General features: G+C 31.5%; 1 protein-coding gene across 1 annotated transcript; it reads right to left on the bottom strand.

Moving 5' to 3' along the window:
- Positions 1 to 7,514: 7,514 nt before the first annotated feature.
- On the bottom strand, positions 7,515 to 27,148 carry LOC115890243 (venom carboxylesterase-6-like). The gene is made up of 10 exons (XM_030910421.1): positions 27,043 to 27,148; positions 26,824 to 26,984; positions 23,734 to 23,833; positions 23,325 to 23,519; positions 22,953 to 23,138; positions 21,247 to 21,606; positions 18,476 to 18,657; positions 16,176 to 16,314; positions 12,235 to 12,361; positions 7,515 to 7,786 (listed from the first exon to the last, which is right to left on the bottom strand). Exons 1-10 carry the CDS (start codon positions 27,080 to 27,082, stop codon positions 7,543 to 7,545), a joined length of 1,734 nt encoding a protein of 577 aa, XP_030766281.1. The 5' UTR covers positions 27,083 to 27,148; the 3' UTR covers positions 7,515 to 7,542.
- Between the last annotated feature and the right edge of the window lie 80 nt (positions 27,149 to 27,228).

The following is a 27,228-nucleotide window of genomic DNA, read 5'->3' as shown; positions in this document are numbered from 1 at the left end:
AGGCGTAAGGAGAAAAACGTACCTACCTAAATAATGTATAAATAAAAAAACACACACACACACACATAAATATTAGTAGTACATAATTCAGATTTATTGTGCGAAGGTATAAGAAATAAAACTACTTGGGATGTGAAAAACGAGTTAAAAAAAAACGAAATAGTTAAAAAAATATTGTAAATGATAATTTAGATGTGCAAAAAAAAGGTTGGTCAAATTAAAACAATGACACCATTTTGGGAGGTGTAAAAAAACGTAATTAAATCAAAAGATAAAATTATTAGTATTGAGAGTGATTGTACTAAGGTATAAAAAATAAAATGATATAATGTATAAAATTAATCATAGAAAAAGGTTAAATAAACTACAAAACGATTATAAAGGTGTAAAAAGAAAAAATAATTAAAATTTAAATTAAAATATAAAATAAAAATGAATATCTGGTATATCTAGTATTGGAGGTACTAAAGGTACAAAGTAAAATATAGAGAATGGCAGTGGGCCAAACAAAAATATATTAATAATTCAAATGAGTTGTGAGATATGATATCGTGTAAAGAGAACTACTATTGGATTGGTAGGATAAACCATTTGCATTAAAATGATTAATCAAAAATAAACGAAATAGAGGAGAGAGGTGGGCCTATAAAGAAAATTCGAAAATAAATGGTATGATAGGTATATCAAAGTGCAGGTATTCAAATATAGTAACAATATACATAAAAGAATATGATGTGGCGAGTATTGAGAACAAAAATTGTAGGTATGTTATGCATAAATGATATTATAGGTATAAAGAGTAAGAGTGTAGAATTGGTAGAACAAACCATTTGTATAAAAAGATAATAAATAATATATTAGTAGTACATTTGATTAAGAGTAGTACGTATTCAGATTCAGATTTATTGTGCGACGGTATAAGAAATAAAAATACTTGAGATGTGATAAATGAGTTGTTAGGAATAGTTAAATATTGTAAATGATAATTTAGATGTGTAAGGGTGGTTAAATTAAAACAATGTGGTGTAAAAGTGCAAAGAAAAAAAAACGTAATTAAATCAAAAGACAAAATTATTAATATAGATTTTATCAATCAATATATCAGAGTGATTTTACTAAGATATAAAAAATAATATATTATAATGTATTATATTATATAAATAATTAATATTAATTATTTATATATAATTACTAGCGTGTACCAGCGACTTCGTTCGCGTCGAATTAATCATTTAAAATGGTGATAATAAAGCAAAGCAAGAATTTCTATTAACATACAAACTGGATAAAATTTTCTCACATTTATGTCAGCATGAGAAAAAACAATATGGCGATATTATTATATAACTTGGTAATATTTGAGAGTTAGTTTCATCTCGTTGGAATTTGACTTTCGAAAAATCCGTTTGCCAAAAATAAGCTTTTTACGTCAAGCAGTTTAAGCAGAATCGTGGTTAAGATATTACCCAACTTTTTGGAACATCCTATATGATTTTTTAAAAAATTTCAAAATATGTAAAAAAACCAAATAAATTATGCTTGTCCAAGCGTTTTCCCGAAAGACTAACCGCTTTTTAAATAACAAAATTTGTTATTTAAAAAACGCCCCTCAGTAAATTGTTGCCCCTCAGTTGTAATCTTTGAGGGGCGTTTTCACCCTCTTGGAATTTGAGATTCGAGAAACCCCTCCTTATTGAACCTCTACACCCCACAGTCAATCCGTTTGCCAAAAATCAGCTTTAAACGTCAAGCAGTTTAAGCAAAATCGTGATTACTTAATGGTCATATTTTATGAAACACCCTGTATAAATTTATAAAAAATCTTAAAATATATAAAACAACAAAATAAAATATACGTGTTTAAGAGTTTTTCCGAAAAACTCACCGGTTTTTAAATAAAAAATATTTTAATATTTGAGGGATAGTTTCACCCCCTTAGAATTCGAGTTTCGAAAAATCCCTTCTTATTAAACCTCTACACCCTAAAGTCAATCTGTTTTCCAAAACTCACCTTTTTACGTCAAGCGCTTTAAGCAGGATCGTGATTAATCAATGACCAGATTGTTCGAAACACCCTGTATACATTTTTAAAAAATCTTAAAATATGTAAAAAACCAAAATAAAATATACGTGTTTAAGCGAAACTTGACCGTTTTTTAAATAAAAAATATTGTAATATTTCAGGGGTGGTTTCACCCCCTTGGAACTGGAATTTCAAAAAATCCCTTCTTATCGAACCTCTACACCCTAGAATCAACCTGTATGCTAAAATTGAGCTTCTTACGTTGAGTGGTTTGAGCAGGATCGTGATTAATCAGTATGTCAGTCACTTAAGGATTTTATATATTAGTATATACATATATAATAGATGTGAAAATTTAGAGGTATCGATCAAATTAAAACAATAAGACTATTTTGAAGGTGTAAAGAAAAAAAACTTAATTAAGGTAATTATAGATATTTTAAATTAATAGTATTCAGAGTTATTGTGCCAAGACATATAAATAGAGATATTGGATGTGAAAAATGAGTTGAAGAAAGGAAACATAGAAAATGATAATTCACAGGTACTAGGTCGACCAAATAAAAGTAATAAAACTATTTTGAAAGTGGTAAAGAAAAATAGTGTAATTAAGATATATTATATTAATATATACTAAAATTATTAGTATTCAGAATTACTGTGCCCTAAGCTATAGAAACGAAAACAATTGGAGTGAGAAATGAGTTAAATGTAATTAATCTAATGAACTAAATCGAAAAAAAATGAACTAAAAATCGAAAATAAATGGTATGATAGGTATATCAAAGTTAGTGCAGGTATTCTAATATACGAGTAGTAACAATATACATAAATGAATGCAGTATGGCGGCAGGTTGCCAAAATAAATGTACGATAAAAGTATTGAGAACAAAAATTGTAGGTATGTTACATAAAAAGTAAGAGTATAGGATTGGTAGATTAAATCATTTGTATTAAAAGATTAAGTAATAATGAAAATTGCAGTTTAGGTCTTTAGTGAATATTCAGTTATTAAAATAAAATAATATAGAGGAGGGTGGTGGGCCTATAAAGAAAATCAATAATTAATAACATGGTAGGTATATTAAATTATAATTACACGGAAAAAATATTTAGATGTTTGGTATAAAAATGCGGATTATGGATAAAGTTAGATAAATATAAATATGTATCATAGAAATATAGATTAACCGAAGTTTTATGTACTTAACTTAATAGTAATTACGAAAATTATCGTTGTATTAGGTCTTGAGCAATAATTGTAATTAAACAAAAATATCTTATAGATAGATAATAGCAATAATTTAGATAAGAGAATTTTTCGTATATTATCCTACTATGGTTTTTCATAAATATTAAATATATACCTATTAGGATTATGTTTTAGTATTTACTGTGGTATTTATTAGCAATAACGTTAATAAAAAATATTTTATTCAATCGGTTTGTTTTATTTAACATACCCTTCTATATAGAATTTGTTTTAATTAAGGGCAATGAAAGTAAAAAATAATTCAATTTTAATACAGGGTGTTTCAAAAAAACATGTGCCATATCTCTCATAGAGAAATTTCTCACGTAAAAATATGGTTTATTTTTCATATCAACATAGGTCCGTTTCTGCTTTGTTTCGTAGCAATAGGGGGTTTACTTCTCTTTTTTTTTTCGAATTTTTATATGTTTCTTCCAGATGATTTTAGTGATTCGAATGAAATTTTCAGGGTAAAAGTTGCTGAAAGTGCGCCATATTTTAATGCTAAAAAAGTGTCAACAGATTCTCTAGGGACGTGCATATGGGTTATTACTGGAATAATTTTCTAAAAAAAATATGCGCCATTGACTTCTTATTATCTTTTCTGCAAAATTGTGTAGGCCATTTAATGCCGATTAGAAGTTGTATCTTGATATTTAGTAGATTATGATCTCCTTGAAGAGATAAACGTAATTTTATTGATCGCAATTAATAAAATTAACATAAAATTAATAATATATTTATTTAATCTAATTCACACACATTATTAAATTTTATTAAAATTTATAAAATAGATGTTCGGTGCTATCTACAATAAATTCAAGAAAAAAGTATTGGCATTTAAGATGGTTAAAAAGGAAATATTTTTTTAAAGTTTTAACACCCTATAACTTTAAAGCTATGTTTATAGGAAAGTTTTTCATATTTTTTTATGAGGAATCAATGAACACTTATTTACCACTTTAGACAGTTAATGACTCTAAAATTTTTAGAGGTTGCTATTAGATTTGGGTTTTATTTAAAGTAAATTAATAAAATTGCATTTATCTCATGAAAGAGAACAAGAATCGACAAAATATCAGGAGACAATTTTTAATCGGCATTAACAGCGCTTTCAGATGGAGCGGATCGTACGCGCAGAGTTTTTTCAATATAGCTCATCCGGACGGAGCTTACGCGACCCATGTGAAATCGTTCATATAATCTCATGGTACTTAAACGGTCTACACAATTGTCAACAAAAGAAAAAAATGTGCGCCTTTAACTTTTTTCCCTGGTAAATATGTGGACTCTTTTTTAGTATTACAGTATGACACTATTTTAGTAACTTTTACCCTCAAAATTTAATTTGATTCGCTAAAAGCACTTGGAAGAAAATTGTAATAAATAAAAAAAATGAACACCTTTAGCTACGAAACAAAGCAGAATCGGACCTATGATATACAAAATAAATCTTATATTTCTGTGAGGAATCTCCTCAAGAGAGATAGCACATGTGTTTTTTGAAACATCCTGTACATATAATAATAATTTTGCTGCTAAAGAAATATGGAGTTGTAAATAAACTAAATAGCTAAGAAATTAAATTCTCCAAAAAAATATTTGACAATTTTTTTGACTAAAATTCCCGATGACGAAAGAATCCAAGGACAAATAACACCCGAGAGCAAATTGTGACGATGTCACCAAACAGTGCCGCGGCACATATTTTTCTTAACCTAGCTGTTTGAAGCAATATTTATATTTTTTGATAATAAAATTGTTTTGACTACGCCTATGGTGTATCATCCTAATTAATTGCGAAAAAACGTATTAAAATGTTAACAAAAGGTACAAAACTAGTATCGACGTATAGCACATATCAAGTACATATAGATGTTAATTGAAATTGAAGAATAATTATCGAATTCAATAAGAAAACGCTAAAATGTTGGAGTGGGCTGTTTATTTACCTATGAAACGTAACTCCTGGCTCTTTCTTATCGCTGCTGCTTTCACACTTGAAAGCTGAACAACTAATCACCATTGTAATAAAGTTTATACAAAGTTCACTACACACAAACTATTAAAAATCGCTAAAATTGTCGCTGGTGACCAAATGATGACTCATTGTTTGCCACCAAAACAAAAAAAAAGAGGTCGGTCAAGTTTGCCCCCCGTATTAGAGGAAATTCAAAAATAAATATACCACTATTTTGCACACCATAAATTATATTTTGCACACTTACCTAAGAGAAACCAGGATCGTTTTTACACGGGGGGCAAACTTGACCGTTCCCCCCCATTTGTTACGAAATTGATTTATTTCTATGTACATTGATTCGGCTAATTTCGCACAATTTTGCACACCTATTTTTAAATTTCGCACACCTTCCTGACGAAAGTTATAAGCGGTTGAAAATTTGAAATTTCCCCCCCATCTGTGACTAAATTGAATTTTGTTTATATCAAACGAGTCGGCTAATTTTGCACAATTTTGCATACCTAATTTTGAATTTTGCACACCATCCTGATTAAAGTTATGAAGGTTTGAAAATTTGCAATTTCACCCCCATCTGTCACGAAATTGAATTTTGTGTATATCAAACGAATCGGCTAATTTTGCACAATTTTGCACACCTGTTTTTGAATTCTGCACACCAGCCTGATTAAAGTTATGAAGGTTTGAAACTTTGCAATTTCCCCCCCATCTGTCACGAAATTGAATTTTGTGTATATCAAACGAATCGGCTAATTTTGAACAATTTTGCACAGCTATTTTCGAATTTTGCACACTCTCCTGAGAAAAGTTATAAGAGTTTGAATATTTGAAATTTGTCTCATTGTGTGTGAAATGTCTCATTTAAAAATACATAAGTATGAGTCATATTTCGAAAATGATAGATCTCAGCGACGGCGACGTGAAAAACTCCACGGAACTTAAGATTTCACCTTTTCGATAATTTATAGCTTGCATAAAAGAACATTTATGAAACTAAAGATTCTACACACAGATGCCTTCTTACTTCCTGAAATACCTGGCAAATTCGAAAATTTTACATTTTTCGACAACCCTCATATCTCGGTTATCCTATAACTTATCGAAAAGGTGAAGTCTGGGTTCACTTTTCAAATATGACTCATACTTATGTTTTGTAAATGGGACAATTCACACACAATGGGCCAAATTTCAAATATTCAAACACTTACAACTTTTGTCAGGAGAGTATGCAAAATTCAACAGTAGCTGTGCAAAATTGTGCAAAATTAGTCGATTCGTTTGATATAAACTGATATTCAATTTCGTAGCAGATGGGGAGGAAATTGCAAATTTTCAAACCCTCATAACTTTCGTCAGGAAGGTGTGCAAAATTCTAAAATAGATGTGCAAAATTGTGCAAAATTAGCCGAATCGTTTGATATAAACGAAATTCAATTTCGTAGCAGATGGGGGGGAATTTGCAAATTTTCAAACCCTCATAACTTTCGTCAGGAAGGTGTGCAAAATTCTAAAAGAGGTGTGCAAAATTGTGCAAAATTAGCCGATTCGTTCGATAAAAACACAATTCAATTTTGTGGTAGATGGGGGGGAAATTTCACATAAATTGGGGGGGAAATTTCACACCCTTATAACTTTTGTCAAGAGAATGTGCAAAATTTGAAAATAGGTGTGCAAAATTGTGCAAAATTAGCCCATTCGTTTGATATAAACAAAATTCAATTTAGTCACAGATGGGGGGGGGGGTAATTTAAAATTTTCAACCTCTTAAACTTTCGTGAGGGCGTGCAAAATTATGCAAAATTAACCGAATCGATGTACATAGAAATAAATCAATTTCGTAACAAATGGGGGGGGGGAACGGTCAAGTTTGCCCCCCGTTTAAAAAACGGCTCTAGTTTCTCTTAGGTAAGTGTGCAAAATATCATTTATGGTGTGCAAAATGTGTGCAAAATAGTGCTATATCTCTTTTTGAATTTCCTCTAGTACGGGGGGCAAACTTGACTGACCTAAAAAAAAGGTCTCAAATGCTGCAGCCCGTATAGGGGCGTTACATGTCCTTATATTCTTTAGTCATTGAAAATTCCATTATAAAATATTCGTTTATATGACATATTCTATCTAAATGTAGGTACGCTTTGTATAAATTTAAATTTTTGTATTTTAATATTCTATAGAAAAACTTAGATAAGTATATCCATAATTAATAGATTTCATTTTGATAACAAGTGTTAGATTTAGAGGAATTAAAACAATTTGAATATAAGGTACGTATTTATTAATATTTATTCAAATAATTATAAAGAACAATATAGCAAAAATGACATTTAAAATAGCAGTATTTCTGATAATATTGCTCGAACTTATTGCTTTTTCTAATTCTTTAATGGGCAGACTATTCCAAAAATCGCTGGCACCCAATCTGTCAATTTTTTTCATTTCAATTTGATTCACTCCCTCTATGCTTAAAACATTTAGTTTATCACTGTCTGGATTCTGTGGCAACCATTCTTTATTATTAAATGTAGCCACACTAAAATTTAGCAAAACAAGTATGTTAGTTAAAACGAAGGTTTTTTTATTACAGTTGTTATACAAAACGATAACTTTTCCAAACTAAAGAATTATGATTTTGGGAAGTTTAATATTATTGTATCTTAAAATATATACAGGGTGGCACCTCATTCGCCTCGGTTTGGTTGGTATATGTGTGGAGGTTATGTGGACAATTTAAAATTATTTTGGAATGTACAGGGTGTTTCAGAACTAAGATCCATACCAAAGTTATATTTCTTCTTATGGAACACCCAGTATTTTATTTCATTTTTGAATTCTTGGGCCCAAAAAAGGTATTTATTATAAGGGTTAAATATGTCTAAAATCTTTGGTTTTTGAGATATTTAAAGATATTTAAATTTGCATGCCACAATAGAATAGATTATTCACACCCTGTACATTACTTTTCAGAATTAATTCTTGTGCTGAGTTTAAAGGTAGAGAAATAAACTTTACAGAAAAATGTTATTCCTCCCTTAAATGTACAGGGGTATCAAAAATTGCTGGTCCATTTTAAATAATTATTTTACATAAAAACTTAATTTATTTCAAATGCAACACTATGTGTTTTTTTAAATAAGTCGAAGCAGATTTAAATGCTCTTTCAAACTATATTAGGGTTCCCTATACCTATCTGGCTCAGATTTTGAATAAAAAGGAATTTTTCAATAAAATTAATCAAGATGGCTAGTGTTGTCATGGCAAGTTTCTAGTGACAGTTAGTAGCTATTTTCAAAATTGAAATTAGTTTATGGACTTATTTAAATTTATACCCAGTTTACTTTTATTTAATTTACCTACAATAGTTTAATAAATAATATTATTTATTAAACACGTATTTATTATTCTATCAAGAAAAACGAAAAAGTAGTTCTTTGAATTATTTTACGATTACTTGTAGATATATGGTTTTTCTGTAAAAGAGCCAATTACGGCAAATTAATTTTCTTCACTTCCAACGACAGGTTTCTGTCTAATAGGTATTTTATAAACCCACTACCAGCTCTGCGAAATAGGAACAGAAGTTTTTCAAAGAAACGCTATCTGGAAGATTCCTATTTGGATATCTTTGAGCATAAGCCCTTGAGGCTAAGTAGCAATTTTCCTCACAAAATAATATCACTAGTAACATATCTATTCGTTCCGCCAGCAGATACTGCTTTATTTTTCCTGATAAAGTAATGAACTCTTACTTATTAAACTATTGTAGGTAAATTTAAGTCAATAAAGTTATAAATTATAAATAATAGTGTCAATAAACTAATGTCGACTTTGAAAATAGTTATTGTACGTCTGCTGGATCTGTGTCTATGAAAGGAATGCGGACAAAAAACATTTAAATAAACAACAATATATTTTATACGTCGACTTGACGGGTACGTCACCGCATATCGCTCCGCCCACTCATTTTATTGGCTACTTGCAAATTTGTCGAATTTTTATTGATGGGACGCGTCGTCTAATTTTTTACGAAAAGCATCGAGAGAATATCGTTTCTCCTCTCACGGATACCCCGTAGCTACAGAACGGACAAACGTACTGTACTAACTGTCACTAGAAAATTGCCATGGTAACACCAGCCATCTTAATTGCAATTTTATTTAAAAATCACTTTTTATTCAAAATCTGAGCTAGATAAGTATAGGAAACCCTAATATAGTTTGAAAGAGCATTTGAATCTGCTTGGATTTATTTAAAAAAAATATAGGGTGTTGCATTTGAAATAACGAAGTTTTTATAATATATTCTTAAAATAGATCAGCAACTTTTGATAGCCCTGTATAAATTTAAGGAACCAATACCATTTTTCAGTAAAGTTTATTTCTCTACCTTTAAACTCAGCATAAGAATGAATTCTGAAAAGTAATGTACAGGGTGTTAATAGTCTATTCTACTGTAGCATGCAAATTTAAATATCTTTAAATATCTCAAAAACTAAAGATTTTAAACATATTTAACACTTATAATAAATGCCGTTTTGTGGGCCCAAGAATCCAAAAATGAAATAAAATACCGGGTGTTCCATAAAAAAATATAACTTTGGTATGGATCTTAGTTCTGAAATACCCTGTATACTTCAAAATAATTTTAAATTGTGCACATTGTCTCCCCATATATACCCATAAAATATTGTTTCTACATCTTTCCGTTTTCGTATAATCAACCGAGGCGAATGAGGTGCGCCACCTTGTATATACTATCGAAAAATGAAAAAATATACGGTGTCCAGGTACGTAGGGTATCTAATTTAACTCTATGGTATCTAATGCCCAAGTGTGGTACTAGGACGTATTTCAGGAAAATACATGTATAAGATATCTCAAAAAAGTGGACTAGGTAATTTTCTTTATGTAATGTACAAAATTAACGTGCGATTTTCTGCGCTCAGGTGGCAGATGCAACACACAAAAACGTACAAAAATATTTTCCTATGTGATAATACATTCTCCCCTGATAGGTCTCCACCTTGTCGTGGTAGGGGAGCTTGGTGATAAGTACGGCAGCGCTATTAAGATCAGGGTTCGAAAATATGATATTTATATAAATATCATATCACTTGATATATATCTGAGATAAATATATCTAATAATATAACATTTTGAAAATTTAACTGTTTGTTAAAAAACATTGTTTCTTTTTAAAATATTTTTAGCCATTAATCTTCTTGTTCTTACAGTGCCATACTCTATACAGAGCGTAGTTAAACACATTAATGGAAGTTTAATAGAAACTTTTTTAATATTCTAAACAACGTTTATTTTACCTCTAATTAAAATGAACAAGAAGAATAATTTAAAAAATACACATATTATTACATTCTTTTATTTATCATCTGATGAATTATTACTATCAAAAATGTTTTACAAATCAGTAACACTAACTTCAAGACATTGAGATATGGCTGGTACCCAGTACCCATATTTAATTTATTCGAACATTCGAACCCTGGTTAAAATGAGGTCTTACGTATCACTACTAAGAGAGACTTTGCCCAAGGCCAAGGTGAAGGAAGCTTGGCTACATAGGCTGTATGCCCTCAAGGCATTTGGCTACGTTTCACCTAAATGAAACGTTTTATTTGGCTCCTCGCAAGAGGAGCTACCCAATCCCAAGCGGTGCCTAAAGGGGATATGTACCTCCAAAGGGGTATCCAATGCCTAGTGCTCTGCTAAAGGAGGCGCTCATGCAATCCCAAGCAGGGCCTAAAGGTAACCGCGCACTGAATCGACTTCGGCCGGTCCACTTAAATAAGAGCTATCGGCAGTTTTCATTTTACATAGAATTAAATGTAAACCCGCACCACTGAATCGACTCGTCGCCATCATCGACCGGTCTGATTTAGTCGGGGTTACATTCAGTTCTATGTAAAGTGAAAACTGCCGATAGCTTTAAGTTAAGTGGACCGATCGAAGTCGATTCAGTGCGCGTTCTCCTTAAAGGTGACAGATACCTCCGAAGAGGGATCCAAGGCCTAAGGCATCGCTAACGGGACTCTGTTCTTCATTGAACAGAAAATCAGTCAGACGGATGGGACTCGACGGTAATACCACGAGAATAAAGAATATTTTAAATATATCATAATAAAATTATTTCTTATTCTGTGATAATACTTCGAGACGAGAACGTCTGATAGAAATCGCCTCAACTAAAGGAAAAACGCTAGAAGGCAAGGCTTATACCAGCCAGACAGCATTATTGGTCCTGTTAGGCGAGAAATGAAGGGTTCTTTTGAGGGGAAGCGTTATAGCAACTCGTGAAAGAGGTAACCCCTTGAAACCCTTGAAAGGGATACGATACCATACGACCGAAAAGAACGGCATCAGAGATGGCTTGGTAATGAAAACCGCTGTCATTCTTTATGTAAAATTATATGGGGAATGTCATCGATCGTCATTTTAAAGCCAACTCAAACCCTTTTTTTCGGTCATACGGTACTGTATCACTATCAAAAGCAACTAATTTCCCCCCCTAACGCAGAGGGTAGTGATCACCATTATAACCGTTGAAGGTTGTGGGATAGGTATTACTTACTAGAGGAAGAAACCTGATGGTTCGTGGAATAATGGACAAGCAGGTTTGAATCTCTAAATTAATTTGCATCACAGCACTCGGGCGATTTAATTCATAAGTCGTCACATTGCTGAGCGGCAAACAGTCATTTACTTTGAAACGATATCGTTTCTTGTTATTTTTTAATATTTCCATAAAACTGTTTAAATCACTTAAGAATACCTCTTGCAATTACCAAATAAACACTAATAATTTTATCTCCTTGTCGTTCTGATATTTATTTATTATTAAAGCGGCCCCTAGTATAGGAAATGAACGTTGACTTCGTTAATACCTATCTTCAATCGCAGATATACTAATAACAAGACCCGATTATTTATATTTTTTTAAAAAATAATAAAAATAGATACTGACCCAGTTTTAGCATATTTGACAAGAAAGTCTGTAAACATTTCCATCATTTTCTCGTCGTTAGGTTTTAAAACGTATGGGGTACCTATGGCTTGAAATAATAGTCTGGCATCATCTCCATGACATGCTCCTAATTATAAAAAAAAACTTTGGCGAATGATTATTTACCTATTATACAGGGTGTTTTAAAACAAACAAGAAAAAATGCGATTTAAGAAAAAAAGCGATCTAGGCCTAATAATGAGCCTTAAATAAGCGCAAATATTTTCAGGGCTGGTAGATCCCAAAAGAACCATATTATTTCTTTGTCGTTTTTCAAATTAGTCCAAAATAACCAAGTTATTTTACTTTGGAAATTTGAAAAAAATGATTTTTTTTTAATTTTAAGAACCACTGGATTTTTCTGGTTATTCTTTCTTGTAAATTTAATTTACTACCTATGTTGCCATATTATCAACAATTGTATCAACAACATTGATGTTTTTAACCTCGTTTTTATCTAAAAATTGAAAAAACAATCCAACAATTTTTTCGAAAAATATCAAATTAAAAAAATCCCGCAAGTACCATATAGACGTGTTTCTCGGGTCGAAATATACAACCCCTAAAAATATTTGCTAGTTCTTGTTAGTTCTGAAGATAATTAAACATTATTGCAAAATAATAAAACTGGGCTTGAGAGAAGCTAGCTAAATTATTTTTTTTGCATTTTCTAATTTGCAAAAACTATTTTCTCTTGCTAAGTTTCTAAATAAGCTAGGCTATCCAAGTTTTTCTCAATTCAATCTTTAAACTAATTTATTTTATTTCGACACGTTCTACTCATTTTACAAAATTCAAAAAATATAGTTAGTGTATTCTATTGTAGCAAAGCTCTTATAAAGTTTTATTATTCTATAGCTGTTCATTTTTAAGATAAAAAATAGCACTCTTTTTCTACCATTTTTGTACCGCAATAAAATTTAGTTGTCTTTTGACTCAATGTTTTATATAACAAAGTAATCTTTATTTTTGATGAATGATATCAAGTTTTTTCCATTTGTTCTGAAACGCCCTTTATATTATTGAGTATTATAAAGTGTTTTTTTAATAAACGTTATAAAATTATTATAATTGTTTTTTTTTAATTATGTTACGTAAAACAATGAATACAATACGGTAAAAAACAGAATTACAGCGGCATGCGGCAGTTTAAATAGCCATATTTATAAATGACATATAGCGGTCATCACGACAGAAATTATGATAAATTTTTATTTCATTTATATATATATTCATATGATATTGGGTGGCGCACATCATTCGCCTCGATTTATTTAAGGAAACGTAAAGATTTAGAAACAAAATATTTTATGACTATATGTGGGAAGGCAATGTGCATAATTTAAAATTAATTTGAAATGTACAGGTTATTACAGTTGGGGGTTGGAACCTTTGGTGTTACACAGCAAAATAAAACACTAAATCACTACAATACACTAAAACACTTTTACTTTTACACTGGACGCGCGTTTCGCTAACCAAGTAAGCGTCATCAGCAGATGATTAAAACTTTCAGTTTTGAGTTTTAACCATCTGCTGATGATGCTTGGTTAGCGAAACGCGCGTCCAGTGTAAAAGTAAAAGTGTTTTGGTGTATTGTGGTGATGTAGTGTTTTATTTTGCTGTACAGGTTATGTCAAAACTAAGATCCACATCAAAGTTATATATTTTCTTATGGAACGCCCGGTATTTTATTTCATTTTTAAGTGGAAGCAGATTTAATGGTTTAATTAATTAAATGCTCTTTCAAACTATATTAGGGTTTCCTATACCTATCTAGCTCAGATTTTGAATAAAAAGCAATTTTTCAATAAAATGTCAACCAAGAGGGCTGGTGTCGTCATGGCAAGTTCCTAGTGACAGTTAGTAGCTTTTTCAAAATCGAAATTAGTTTATGGACTTTATTTATTTAAATTTGTAGCAGTTTACTTTTATTTAATTTATCTACAATAGTTTAATTAACAATATTTATTTAGTTTTTTTCTTTGATTTATTTTACGATGACTCGTAGATATATGGATTTTTTATAAAAGCACCAATTGCGGAAAATTAATCTTCTTCACTATCAACGACAGGTTTCTGCCAAATAGATTTTTTATAAACCACACTATACTTAATCCCCTTAATACCTAATATCTACATAATACCTAATATCCTAATATCAAAAGAACGCTTATTAGGAAGATTCATATTTGGATATCTTTGAGCACCAGCCCTTGAGACCAAGAAGGAATTTTCCTCAGAAAATAGAATCACTAGTAACATATTTTATCTATTCGTTCCGTCAGCAGATACTGCTTTATTTTTCTTGATAAAATAATGAATACTGATTAAACTATTGTAAGTAAATTTAAGTAAACTGCTATAAATCTAATAATAATAAAGTTAATAAACTAATATCGATTTTGAAAATAGTTACTAACTGTCACTAAGGAAAACCAGCCATCTTGATTGACGTTTTATAGAAAAATCTCTTTTTATTCAAAATCTGAGCTAGATAAGTATAGGATAGTTTCCTATACCTATAAAATAGGAAATATAGTTTCAAAGAGCATTTGAATCTGCTTGTGTTGAAATAACGAAGTTTTTATGTAAAATAAATATTTAATATGGATCAATCAACAATTTTTGGTACACCTGTAAAGTTTATTTCTCTAACTTTAAACTCAGCACAAGAATTAATTCTGAAAAGTAACAGTACAGGGTGTTGATAATCTATTGTATTGTAGCAAATCATTGTATTCTATTGTTTTAAATATCTCATAAACCAAAGATTTTAAACATATTTAACCGTTATAATAAATGCCTTTTTTACGCCCAAGAATCCAAAAAATGACTTTGGTATGGATCTTAGTTCTGAAACACTCTGTATATTTCAAAATAATTTAAAATTGTACATATCCTTCCGTTGTATAATCAACCGAAGCGAATGAGGTGCGCCATCCTGTATAATCTATTCGGAGAAAAAATATGTATGAAAATATCAAATCAAAAACAGTGAAATAAAAAATAGAAAAAAATATGTACCTACATACATTTTTTAAACTGTTAGATGACACCTGTCATATATTATTTCCTTGAATAGACTATATTGGATAGATGGTATATTAAATATGTTAGTTCATAATTAAAAAAATACAGGGTGCCGCTTTCATGAAGCAATCCGTTACATGATCGAAAAAAGGGCGCCCAGTTGGCTTGGAAATGACACACAATAGATAATATTTCCTATATAACTTTACAGGATTTTTGATGACAGCGATCTTCATTTCCAAGCCATCTCTGACGCCGTTCTTTTTCGATAATATGGTACTGTGTGATCGAAAAAAGAAACGGTTGGAGAATTCATGATAATTTTTGCGAAGCAATCTTTACAGTGCTTTCAGATGGAGCGGAGCGTCCGCGCTGTTCGTACGAGTGTTTTTTCAAGATATTATGCGGACGGAGCATACGCAACCCATGCGAAATTGTTCATATAAACTCATGGTACTTGCTCGAAGTCGCGGACGCTCCGCTCCAACTGACAGCGCTGTTAGAGGTCATTTACTAAAAATTGGCATAGAGCTTGTCAAAAATTAAAACTAATTATAGAAAGATTAAAAAAGGATAGAACGTTTCCAGACACACACATCTATTTCCAAATTTTTTATTTTCCGTTTTTAAACTACACCTTTTAAAGCCATTTTTACTCAATATAAAAATAAAATACAACCTTGTTAAGGCAAATAGGCAGCAAGTGCTATTAAAAAATAAAGAACAGTACAAGCCAAGTAAATGACGTCTAGAGCATAACCTCACCAAAATTATATTATCGATTGTCATTCCTCAGCCGTCTTTAACGCCGTTTTTTTTCGATCGTTTGGTTTAATCCTCTTTAATTAAACAATTTTTTTTGTACTTACCAGTCAATTTACCACTGGGGAAGCTAGGCATTTGTAGGATGTACGAAAAAAAGTAATAATATACCTCAGATTTTACTGCAGAAGCATGCAGCTTGATAACTTTTTCTGTGTCAGCCAAAAACAGCCTGTCTGTAAAAAGCTAACAAGAGATTGGAATGGGAAAATGGCATAGAAACATATTATCAGGGAAAATCTCAAATACATATTAGATTTTCGATATGAGGGGGAACCAAAATAAAATACCTACTTTTTTTTTAATAGGAACTTACCTGGTGTCATCGTGGAGAAGTTCGGTACTTTCTTTTTATAATCTTATACCACATTCTTAAATTGTGCGATTTTTATTTATTTAACTGATTACTTAAAAGTCAACCCTATTTTTAAAAACTATATAGTAGTTTTAAATCTCTCGTGGTCAAAAATTTTGTCATAAAAGGCTCAAATACCCATTCGAGAAACCTCCCCCTCTAATTTCCTAATATGTATTTGAAATATTCCTGATAGTTTATGCCTAAAAGCACAGATAACATATTATATGTTATCTGTGCTAAAAGATATTTTGGATTACTACTGAGCTGTACCCCGTATGTTTCGAACTAGGCCAGTCAAATAAAATCTATTAAATGGGTCACTAATGTCACTTGAAAATAAGTGTTGGAAAGCTACTTATAGTTTTGATTTGTTCAGTTGGCATGGGAGTTGGGTATCCTACTTTTGCACGATTGCTCGACCGCCGCTCGACTCAGGAGGACCAAACGATGGTAAAATTCTTGGACTTTTTTCAGATTTTCGCCTATAGTTCCGAAGAGTTGCGTTCTAGCCAATATTTCACCATTACTAAAATTAAAGACCATTCAATTCTGCGTATAATGGGTATCAATTCGTCCAGTTCGGTCCAGTAGTATAGTAGAAATTGAAAGGTGAAGAATGGTGATATTTACCTATTTTGCTGATAAACGCATTAAAGTGACATTCAAACGTCCGTCACACAGAAACGATCGTACTAAATAATAAACCATACAATGAAAGTTGCATTTCATTCTTGGTTTCTAAAAACTGCAGCGCCCTCGCCATCCCGTAAAGCACTTGCAGGACACGCTGTTGGGTACTTCTAGAGGTTTTTTCTTCCATCGCTACTGGAGAGGATTTTTAGCCTGCCCCAACCACGTCTGGACTTGATGGTATGTCCGGAAAGCGTGTTGACGAGCTGGAGCGGAGAGAGGGGAAGGGTTGTTATCTTCGTGTTTGTTTTGGCTACTACTTTGGCGAACATATCATATCTTATATCGTCTAATGAGGTATGATTTTAATTTCGCGGGTCAATCTAATTGGTTACAAGGAATTTTATCCCAGCAGCATCTATCTCATCAGCACAAGCATTATTATTTTTGAAGATGAGCGCAGCATCTTGTAAATCTATGTTCCTGTCCAAAGTTTTGACAAACCTAATTTTCCCGTACTAATACAATGATGACTTGTTATCACCTCTACTGAAAACATGCAGGGACAGAATGTTTGATTTTAAACTTTCCGAGTATTTGAAGGGTCGGGGAGAATACAAACTATTTTCTTTTGCACCTTTTTCAGCCTTCATTAGTGCAATCTTTGAGGTGGTACTCTGCTACTTTTACAATAAATCCTTCATCATCTAGTTTTTTCATGGAACATGTTAATTAAACGTTTCTTATTACGGTCGTTGGATAAGAAATGCTCTTTTGAAGTGGCAAAACTGGTAAAAATAAATAATTATTTTTAAGCATCAATTTTAGATTACTGAACCGAATTGATATTTATTCTACGCAGAATTGTTGGACGACGGAACACAACAATTTTTATTTTCTTGGCATCTATTACTTGATGTAAAATGCTAATTGGATACTCTGTAACTCTTATTGTATGGTTTATTATTTAGGATGATCGTTTCTGTGTGACGAACGTTTGAATGTCACTTTAATGCGTTTATCAGCAAAATAGAAATATCACCATTCTTCACCTTTCAATTTCTACCATACTACTAGAATTGAACGAATTTATGCTCATTATACGCAGAATTTAATGGCTTTAGTTCTTGTATTGGATCTACAGGCGAAAATTTGCAAAAAGGTCAAGAATTTTACCATCTTTTGGCCCTCCTGAGTCGAGCGGCCGGCGCGGCGGTCGAGCAACCGTGTAAAATTAGGACAATTATCTTTCATGTCAACTGAACAAATCAAGACCATAAATAGCTTACCAACAATTTTTTCAAGTGAGCCCTCTAATTTGATTGGTCCAAACGAAAATAAACGCATTGTATTACTTACTTCAACCAAAGTATAGATGTTTTCCTCTGACATAGTATCATTTTTGAAATAATGTCTTTTAATTTGAGTTAACACATTTTTCTGATTATCTTCATCTAAGGTATCGTATAAATCCAAAAAGTATGGCATAATATCAAACCATTTTTCATCAAGTTCTTGAATTTTCTTGAGAAATACAACAACTAAAATCAAACATTTAAAGACAATTATTTCAAATTTACATACGCATACTTTATACATATTTTTATTATACCAAAAGTTCCTAAATTTGAATGAATCAAAAAATTGCTTTTTCATTCGTTTATTCAATCTTTTTAAAACCCTAGTGCCAGGAAAAATATGATCAAATACAGATTAATTATATTTTTTTAATCTGGAAAATTTAAAGTAATTCATTTTCGAGTCCACTGTGCTGTTAATGACTAATTATTGCGCATCATTGGTAACAAACATTCATCATATTATGGTCAATGGTGATAAATGGTCCTATTTATAATGAATATTATCTTTTAAAAAATGATATAACTGATTCATAAAATATTTTGCAATAATATTCTAGACTAGAGATATCTTAAAATTACAAATAAATTGAATATTTATCAGCCCATTTTTATTTTCGTAATTTTTAATTTAGTTTGGTTTACAGTTTAGTTTATTATACAGGGTGTCCCAATATTCAGTGGACATAGACCTACTACGTCGTTTGTCTGTTAGATATTTTAAAAGCTGATATTTCGATTTGAAAAAAATTTGGGACTCTAATGTTTTGCTAAGTGCTGTAACATTTGACATTCACAAAAATAAAAGAAAGTACTGGAAGGGTAAAAACTACTACTGTACTACTACATAAATTTTAGTAGAAATATTTCCCAACTCCACCGACGATTTTTTTTTTCGTAAAATAGTCCTCCTGGTATTTACTACATATTTTGTCTCTTGTAAAAAAACGAAACATCGCAAGCGTAATGTAGGAAAATCGTAAATGTAGGAAAATCTAAAAGGACAATTTTACGAAAATTGGTCGAATTGGTCGGCGATAAGGTTAAAAATATTTATAACTAAATTTATGTAGGGGCTTTGGTAGAGGTGGGGGTAGTTTTCATCCTTCCCGTACTTTTTCTTGATTTTTGTAAAGGCCAAACGTTTTAAGCATTACGTTTAGCATTACGTGTACATCGATTCGGCTAATTTTGCACAATTTTGCACACCTATTTTTAAATTTTGCACTCCCTCCTGACCAAAGTTATAAAGGATTAAAAATTTGAAATCCCCCCCTCCCCCCATCTGTAACTGAATTGAATTTTATTTATATCAAACGAATGGAATAGTTTCGCACAATTTTGTTTTGATTATTTTTGATCATCATCCTGATCATTTCACCCCTCCCCTCCATCAGCTGCGAAATTAAATTGAATTTTGTTTATATCAAACGAATCGGATAATTTCGCACAATTTTGCACATCTGTTTTTGAATTTTACACACTCTCCTGACAAAAGTTATAAGGGTTTTAATATTTCAAATTTGTCCCATTGTGTGTGAAGTGTCCCATTAAAAAAACATAAATATGAGTCATATTTGGAAAATGATAGATCTCAGCGACGTGAAAAACTGTACGGAACTCAGATTTCACCTTTTCGATAAGTTATAGGATAACCGAGATATGACAGGTGTTGAAAAATGCAACATTTTCAAATTTGCCCGGTATTTCAGGAAGTAAGAGGGCTACGACAAGTCTATGTGTAGAATTCTTAGTTTCATAATTGTTCTTCTCTGGAAGCTGTACAATTTTTCACGTCGCTGAGATCTACCATTTTCAAAATATGACTCATACTTATGTTTTTTTTAAATGGGACACTTCACACACAATGGGACAAATTTAAAATATTCAAACCCTTATAACTTTTGTCAGGAAAGTGTGAAAAATTGTGCAAAATTAGCCGATTTGTTTGATATAAACAAAATTCAATTTCGTAGCTATTGGGGGAGGGGCGGAGATTGCAAAATTTCAAACCCTCATAACTTTAATCAAGATGGTGTGCAAATTTCAAAAACAGGTGTGCAAAATTGTGCAAAATTATCTGATTCGTTTGATATAAACAAAATTCAATTTAGTCACAGATGGGGGAGAAATTTCAAATTTTCAACCCTTTATAACTTTCGTCAGGAGGGTGTGCAAAATAAGCCGAATCGATGTACAGAGAAATAAATTAATTTCGTAACAGATGGGGGGAGGGGACGGTCAAGTTTCCCCCCGTTTAAAAAACGGCTCTGGTTTCTCTTAGGTAAGTGTGCAAAATATCATTTACGGTGTGCAAAATTCTGCAAAATAGTGGTATATCTATTTTTAAATTTCGTATAGTACGGGAGGTAAACTTGATCGACCGGGTTCTTGAAATATTTACAAAAATGTGTTTTATTTTGATTCCAAGAATACGCAGTAGTTCCATGTCGGAATATTGGGACATTCTGTATATTGCGTATTTACATTTCTCAGTTTTGTGAATAATTAAAGAAACGGCTATAAATTAATATAATGCCGCCACCGCACATGCGGCAGTCGGCGATTTCCGAGCGCTCATCATCGGACTTCCGTCCACACATGCTGGCATCGCTGAGCTCTGATAGATCTACTTTGGATATACAATACGATGGAAAAAAATACGTTGGCTTTGAAATGAAGATCGCTGTTATTTTATATATAAATTTATATGGGAAATGTCATCGATCGTCATTCCCAAGCCAACTAAACGCCGTTTTTTTCTATACTTACATCGAACTGGAAACAGGCCTTCGTCTTTCGCGTTTGACGTAATCCAGGGTACGTCATACAAATCTCCTCTCTTTATTATCTCATAAGGATGTTCGCTTATAAAAGGGTTGTTCGAATCGTGTTCTATCACTGGACCGAACGTGATGAAAGGAACTCCGTCTTCGAATATATAAAGTGATCTAGTAGCGTTCATTAAAGCGTTACCGTCAACTTTTTTCAAACATTCCACCAATTCTTCGGACGAAGAGGTGGGACATGTTAGGTTTTTAGAGACGGTTTTTGCATTTTCCAGGGGGGATTTATGAAGGGCCCAGCAGTGAAGAGCCGAGCCGCTTTGAGAAAGACCTCTGTGAAATAAACCTGAAATATTTAAGAAAAAGTGCATTCGATATTTCAAAAAACATATTTTTTTGAAGAGGTAACTACACTCAGATGCAAAAAGCGTAGCGGAAAAAATTTTGGTCAAGTTTGGTTAATTTTTAAGAGCAACATAAACTTGTCACAAAAATTTTGCAATTTTTTCAATTATCCTTACTTCTTGATGTTATTCTTCACAATGACGAGGTGGCTTTGTTGATTATTGTAGTGCGAGATTGAATATGGTTCTTAATGCCGAAGATGGAAAAAATTCGTTGATCTTGTTGAATATGTCCGAAATTATGAATATTCGCTTGTTCCTTGAAGAAGAATGGGAAAATATAACACAAAATATTTGCAGTCTCATTAACAGTATGAACCGACTCTACAGACAGTATACAAAATATTATTAGAGTATTTTTTACAAGTTTTTTTTTCTTTGTACACCTAGTTATTACAGTTATTGTTTTTAATATGTTTGTTTTGTTAGTTCTGTTAGTGCTACTAATATTTATTAAAACCAAACCTGTATCGTAAATTTTTAACGTTTTTCAAATTTTAATATAGAGTTCTAATCGGTGTCGATGACATCATAAAATGATGACATTACGACAATAGTCACCAAAGCCACCTCTTGATATTAAAAAATAAGATTGTAAAGTAATGATAGATGAAAAAATTGCAAATTGTTGGTGGCAAGTTCATTTCGTTCCTAAATTTTAACCAAGGCATGTGTTGATACGAGTCAAAAAATAAAATGCTCAGGAGACATGGTTCTGAACGAAAAATAATGTTTTAGGAAAAATTACTCAGAAAATTATTGCACAGGGTGTTTAAAAGTTAAGGTAAAAAACAACCCTTCAATTAACCCTCTGTAATAAGCCAAATACTAAAGTTTATAAAAAACTTAGTTTATGAATTAAAGTCGATAAATTTATATACAGTTTGCTAAAAATATCTTGAAAATAGGACTAAAGTAAAAAAATATAACACTTTAAACTTGACGAAAATATGTCCCTTTGTGTTTTTTTGCACCTGAGTGTATTAAGAGCTAACCTAAACTAGTTAGTTAAGCCTAACCTAACCTAACCGTATAATACTAATAATCATTTGAATATTGTCCATCAGTGACTAAAAATGGTTGAAATGGCTGAACTATGTTCTTTTCACATTTAATATACAAGGTGGTTGACCTATTCCACTGCTATCTGTTCAAGCCTTATTGTGGCCCCTTTATCTCTACATAGATTACATTTATTATACCGTTATATCTCCTTTTTGAAATAACCTTCCATTCAAAAAATTTCAAAATATAATATATACTACTAACATCAAAATGTTTGGGGTACCTTTAGAAAGCGGTGACAGATAATGATAATGAACACTGGCAGCTCCAGCTGACATTCCTGTTAGTGTTATAGAAGCTGGGTTTCCTCCGAAGAACTTAATATTCTCTTTTATCCATTCCAGCGCCAAGGATTGATCTTTAAGTCCGTTATTTCCAGGAACGATGCCATCTTCTGTGCTTAAGAATCCTAAAAACCAAAAAAAATGGCAATCTAATTAATTTGAAATTTGCTGTGTTCGAACTATATTTTAGATATAGAGGTCATGTTCTATCGTGTTTAGAAAAATACATACTGCAATGAAATATAATTGTTATTGAACACAAGTGAATTACTTTGAATTACTAATTAAATTATTTTTCAATTATACTGTACCTAGAATATTTAATCTGTAATTGAAAGTGACGTAGACCACATCATGATCCATAAGAAATTGCGGTCCAGCTAAATATTTTGGCGATCCTAATACAAAACCACCTCCGTGGATATGGATTACTACGTCTAAGAGCTCGTTGGGGTTGATGTCTTCTCTTGGAACGTAAACATAAAGATATAAACAATCTTCAGTTCCTAAAACATAATTCATACAAGATAGCATGTGCCCTTGAAGTCAATAAATAAAAATAAATTATTTACTTTTTCGTCCAAAGTAAACCATTAAACTATTACATCACATTGTATAAACCCTCGAAATGCAGATTTTTATTGGCAAATCCTCTTTTTAAGAAAATTTTAGGAGTACTATTTTGAAAAAAAAATAAATATTGTGCATAGAGATGTTTACCTCGTGGCCCAAAGAAAAGTGGAAACGGTATGAACTGCAAACATTCATATTGCTTATTCGCTACCAATGTATCCTTCCAAATACTGGCTGGTTGAGGTTCCTAAATAAATCTTATTGTAGTTGTGCACAATATATATATGTATATATTATGCACTATATTAAGAAGTGCTGCTACTACAACTTTTAATAGTTAAGCATTAATGATGTCACGAATATTCGCATATTTTGTGATATTCGTATTCGCATTTTCAAAATTTATGCTAAAATCAACGTTCGAAAAATGATATCAAATATAAATATTATTAAGTACCTAAATTAAAATAAATAAATATGAATTTCTCATAATTTTTAATTATACGTATAAATATAATTTTATTAGGTACTTAATCAGTCTCCACTTTAATTAGTAATGGTTTAGTACTATAAATCTTCCTCTAGGAGATGCGAGACCTTGTCGTTTGGTGGTGAAGCTCCTAGTCAGGTGCTCGGGGGAATCCCCTCTGGCACTTTGGCTGGGTCATAAGGAGCATCTCATTGTCTTGTCGCTGTGATCATACCAAGCACTCCCTACTGTCTGTGATCATGTATCACGAGGTTTGGGGGGGGGGTCAGATTAACCTCTCGGACCAAGAGGACCAAAAACCTAAATCCTATGATGGCGGGACCAGGTCAAAGGGCTAGGTAGAAGACTAGCCTCTACTGGTCTATCGACGCAATCAGCCGAGTAGTCACCATTGCAAGGAGTGTAAAGGAAGGGAATTGGAAAAATAAAGGATATTGTGCATTAGCTAACTTTAGATGTCAAAAATGCTTTAAATATTGCAAGATGGGGAGAAATTATACAAGCCTTGCCTTGGATAGAAAAGATTTCCCAGAATATCTGAAAAATATGGTGAATAGCTATCTTGCAGAGAGGAAAGTATTCTATCAAACGTGTGAAGGAACAAAGATGTATGACATGACAATAGGAGTTCCTCAATGGGAGTCCCTCCTATGGAACATATTTTATGATGAGCTTATGGAACTGGAAAAACCAAGAAGTTAAACATATTTTAGAAAATAATTATCATAATATTCACAAATTAGATTGTGCCAAATTGTGATAATACTTTGTATTACCTATCTTAAGGAATTTATATAATTTTTTTGAAGGTATTTTTAAAATGTATATTTTAGATGCACAAATGCCACATGCCGCTATAAAAAAAATAATTAAAAATATTATTTATTTACATTAACGTTAAAATACAATAGTTGTTAAGAAATATTGTGTATTTTATTGCCTACTTTATTTTTTAGTGTTTTAAGTACAAGGATTTCGAATATACAGGGTGTCAAAAAAATAGTGTATAAACATGTGGAATAAAGAGGGTGGGCGATAAAAATAAAATAAAAAGTTACTATAAACATATGTTCTAAAATTCTTCCCGAAGAAGCTACAGCCCTCGAAAGTGTAAATAAAAATAATATATTTCGTTTATTTTTAAGACCATTGGCAAACCGTTTTTGTTGAAATTTCGTACTCTTTCACACATTTTAATGTCAAAGCGAATGGTGATAGTGTAATATACATAACAGCCCTGAGAGAGTGTTTTCCATTAGGGTAGAGAATACTACTGGTGGTATTTCTTTTATCCTTATAGATACAGTAATTTCAATAAATGAGAATTAAAGCTAGAATTTTTTTTATGTAAAAAACGTCCTCTTCGTTTAGTTCGAAACAGTGAACGGTTTTCAAGATATTTGCGTTTAAAGGTTCCGGTGCATCGATTTTAGTATTAGCGAAATCAGGAAATTTTAAATAAATCATTAATAATTTATTCAAAATTTCTTTACATTTTATCATTTCACTAATACGAGTACTAAAATCGATGCATCGTAACCTTTAAACGCAAATATCTTGAAAACGGTAAAAGTTACTATAAGTGTTAACTACATATGTTAATGCTAAAAAGTGTCGATAAATTCATCAGGGACGTACATATGGATTATCACGGAATCATGGGAATATTTTTCAAAAAAAAAACGTGTGCGCCACTAATTTTTTTTCTTTTGAGATCAAAATCGAGTAGACCGTTTAATGCCAATTAAAAATTATCTCTTAAAATTTTGTCGAATTCGGCCTCCTTGATGAGATAAACGCAATTTTATTAATCACAATTAATAAAATTAACATAAAAATTAAATTAATAAATAAGTTACTATAAGTGTTAACTACATATGTTAATGCTAAAAAGTGTCGATAAATTCATCAGGGACGTACATATGGATTATCACGGAATCATGGGAATATTTTTCAAAAAAAAAACGTGTGCGCCACTAATTTTTTTTCTTTTGAGATCAAAGTCGAGTAGACCGTTTAATGCCAATTAAAAATTATCTCTTAAAATTTTGTCGAATTCGGCCTCCTGAAATTATGCATTTCCATACCCATGTTTATAGGAAACTTTTTTTATGAGGAATCAATGAGTACTTATTTAAAACTTTCGCAAGTTACTGATATTAATTTTTATAACGGTTGTTTTTAGACTTGGATCAATGCAAAACAATAAAATTGCCTTTATCATATCAAGGAGGCCGAAATCGACAAAATATCAAAAGACAACGCTAACAAGAAAAATTATTCGCTAACAAGAAAAAAAAATCAGTGGCTGACATGTGTTTTTTTAGAAAAATATTCCAGTAATAACCCATATGCACGTCCCTGGTGAATATGTCGGCACTTCTTTAGCTTTAAAATATGTCGCATTTAATGTAATTTTTACCCTCAAAATTTTATTCGAAACGTTAAAAGTACTTGGAAGAAAATTATAATAAATCGAAAAAATATTAAGACTTTCTGTAGCTACGAGACAAAGCAGAATCGGGCCTATGTTGATATGAAAAATAAATCTTATTTTTACGTGAGGAATCTCCCCACGAGAGATGGCACATGTTTTTTGAAACACCCTGTATAGTCTGTCCAGCGAGTCAGGAAAGATTTCAGATTTCTAAAAATGACAGAAAATATCGGTCACTGTGAGGAATCCTTCCGATCCTCCTATCGAACTGACCCTAACTAATATACATACATTTTGAATAAATAATTACCTGAAACCTTAGATCTCCTATGGGCGGTTTGGCATACGGTATACCCTCAAATGAAGAAAACGTTTTATTTTTGTACGATTTTTTGTATCTCCCTTTTATCAGACCCTGTGGAATTTTAACAATGGGTCCATCGGGGTTGATTTGGCCAGAAACAAATACACCTACATACCATTCAACTGAATAAGAAAACCATTTTTAATAAATACAACTTTTACTTACTAAATAAAACTAAACACAATATTTTTACATAACCGGACATGTTACTCGATTTGTATATTTCGAAAATCTAACTTTTTGCAGACCGGCTTTTCTAAATATTACTTACCTACACTTAATTAATGAATTGCGATGGTGCTTTACAATGAAATATTTCAGAGGCATGACATATGATTATAATTTACTATA

Source organism: Sitophilus oryzae, unplaced genomic scaffold (genome assembly GCF_002938485.1).
Source record: "Sitophilus oryzae breed Bouriz unplaced genomic scaffold, Soryzae_2.0 scaffold_860_pilon_pilon, whole genome shotgun sequence".
Taxonomy (NCBI): domain Eukaryota; kingdom Metazoa; phylum Arthropoda; class Insecta; order Coleoptera; family Curculionidae; genus Sitophilus; species Sitophilus oryzae.
The sequence above is the reverse complement of the archived record's forward strand: the minus strand, read 5'-3'. Positions and strand labels throughout refer to the sequence as shown.

What these genes read in the sequence shown, in the direction of transcription:
- LOC115890243 (XM_030910421.1), bottom strand. Translation starts at nt 27,082, where the DNA reads ATGTCCGGTTATGTAAAAATATTGTGTTTAGTTTTATTTA. An exon ending in ATTGTGTTTAGTTTTATTTA is followed by an intron (nt 26,985 to 27,042) that starts GTAAGTAAAAGT and finishes AATGGTATGTAG; the next exon opens with GTGTATTTGTTTCTGGCCAA. An exon ending in ACATCTATACTTTGGTTGAA is followed by an intron (nt 16,315 to 18,475) that starts GTAAGTAATACA and finishes ATCTCTTGTTAG; the next exon opens with CTTTTTACAGACAGGCTGTT.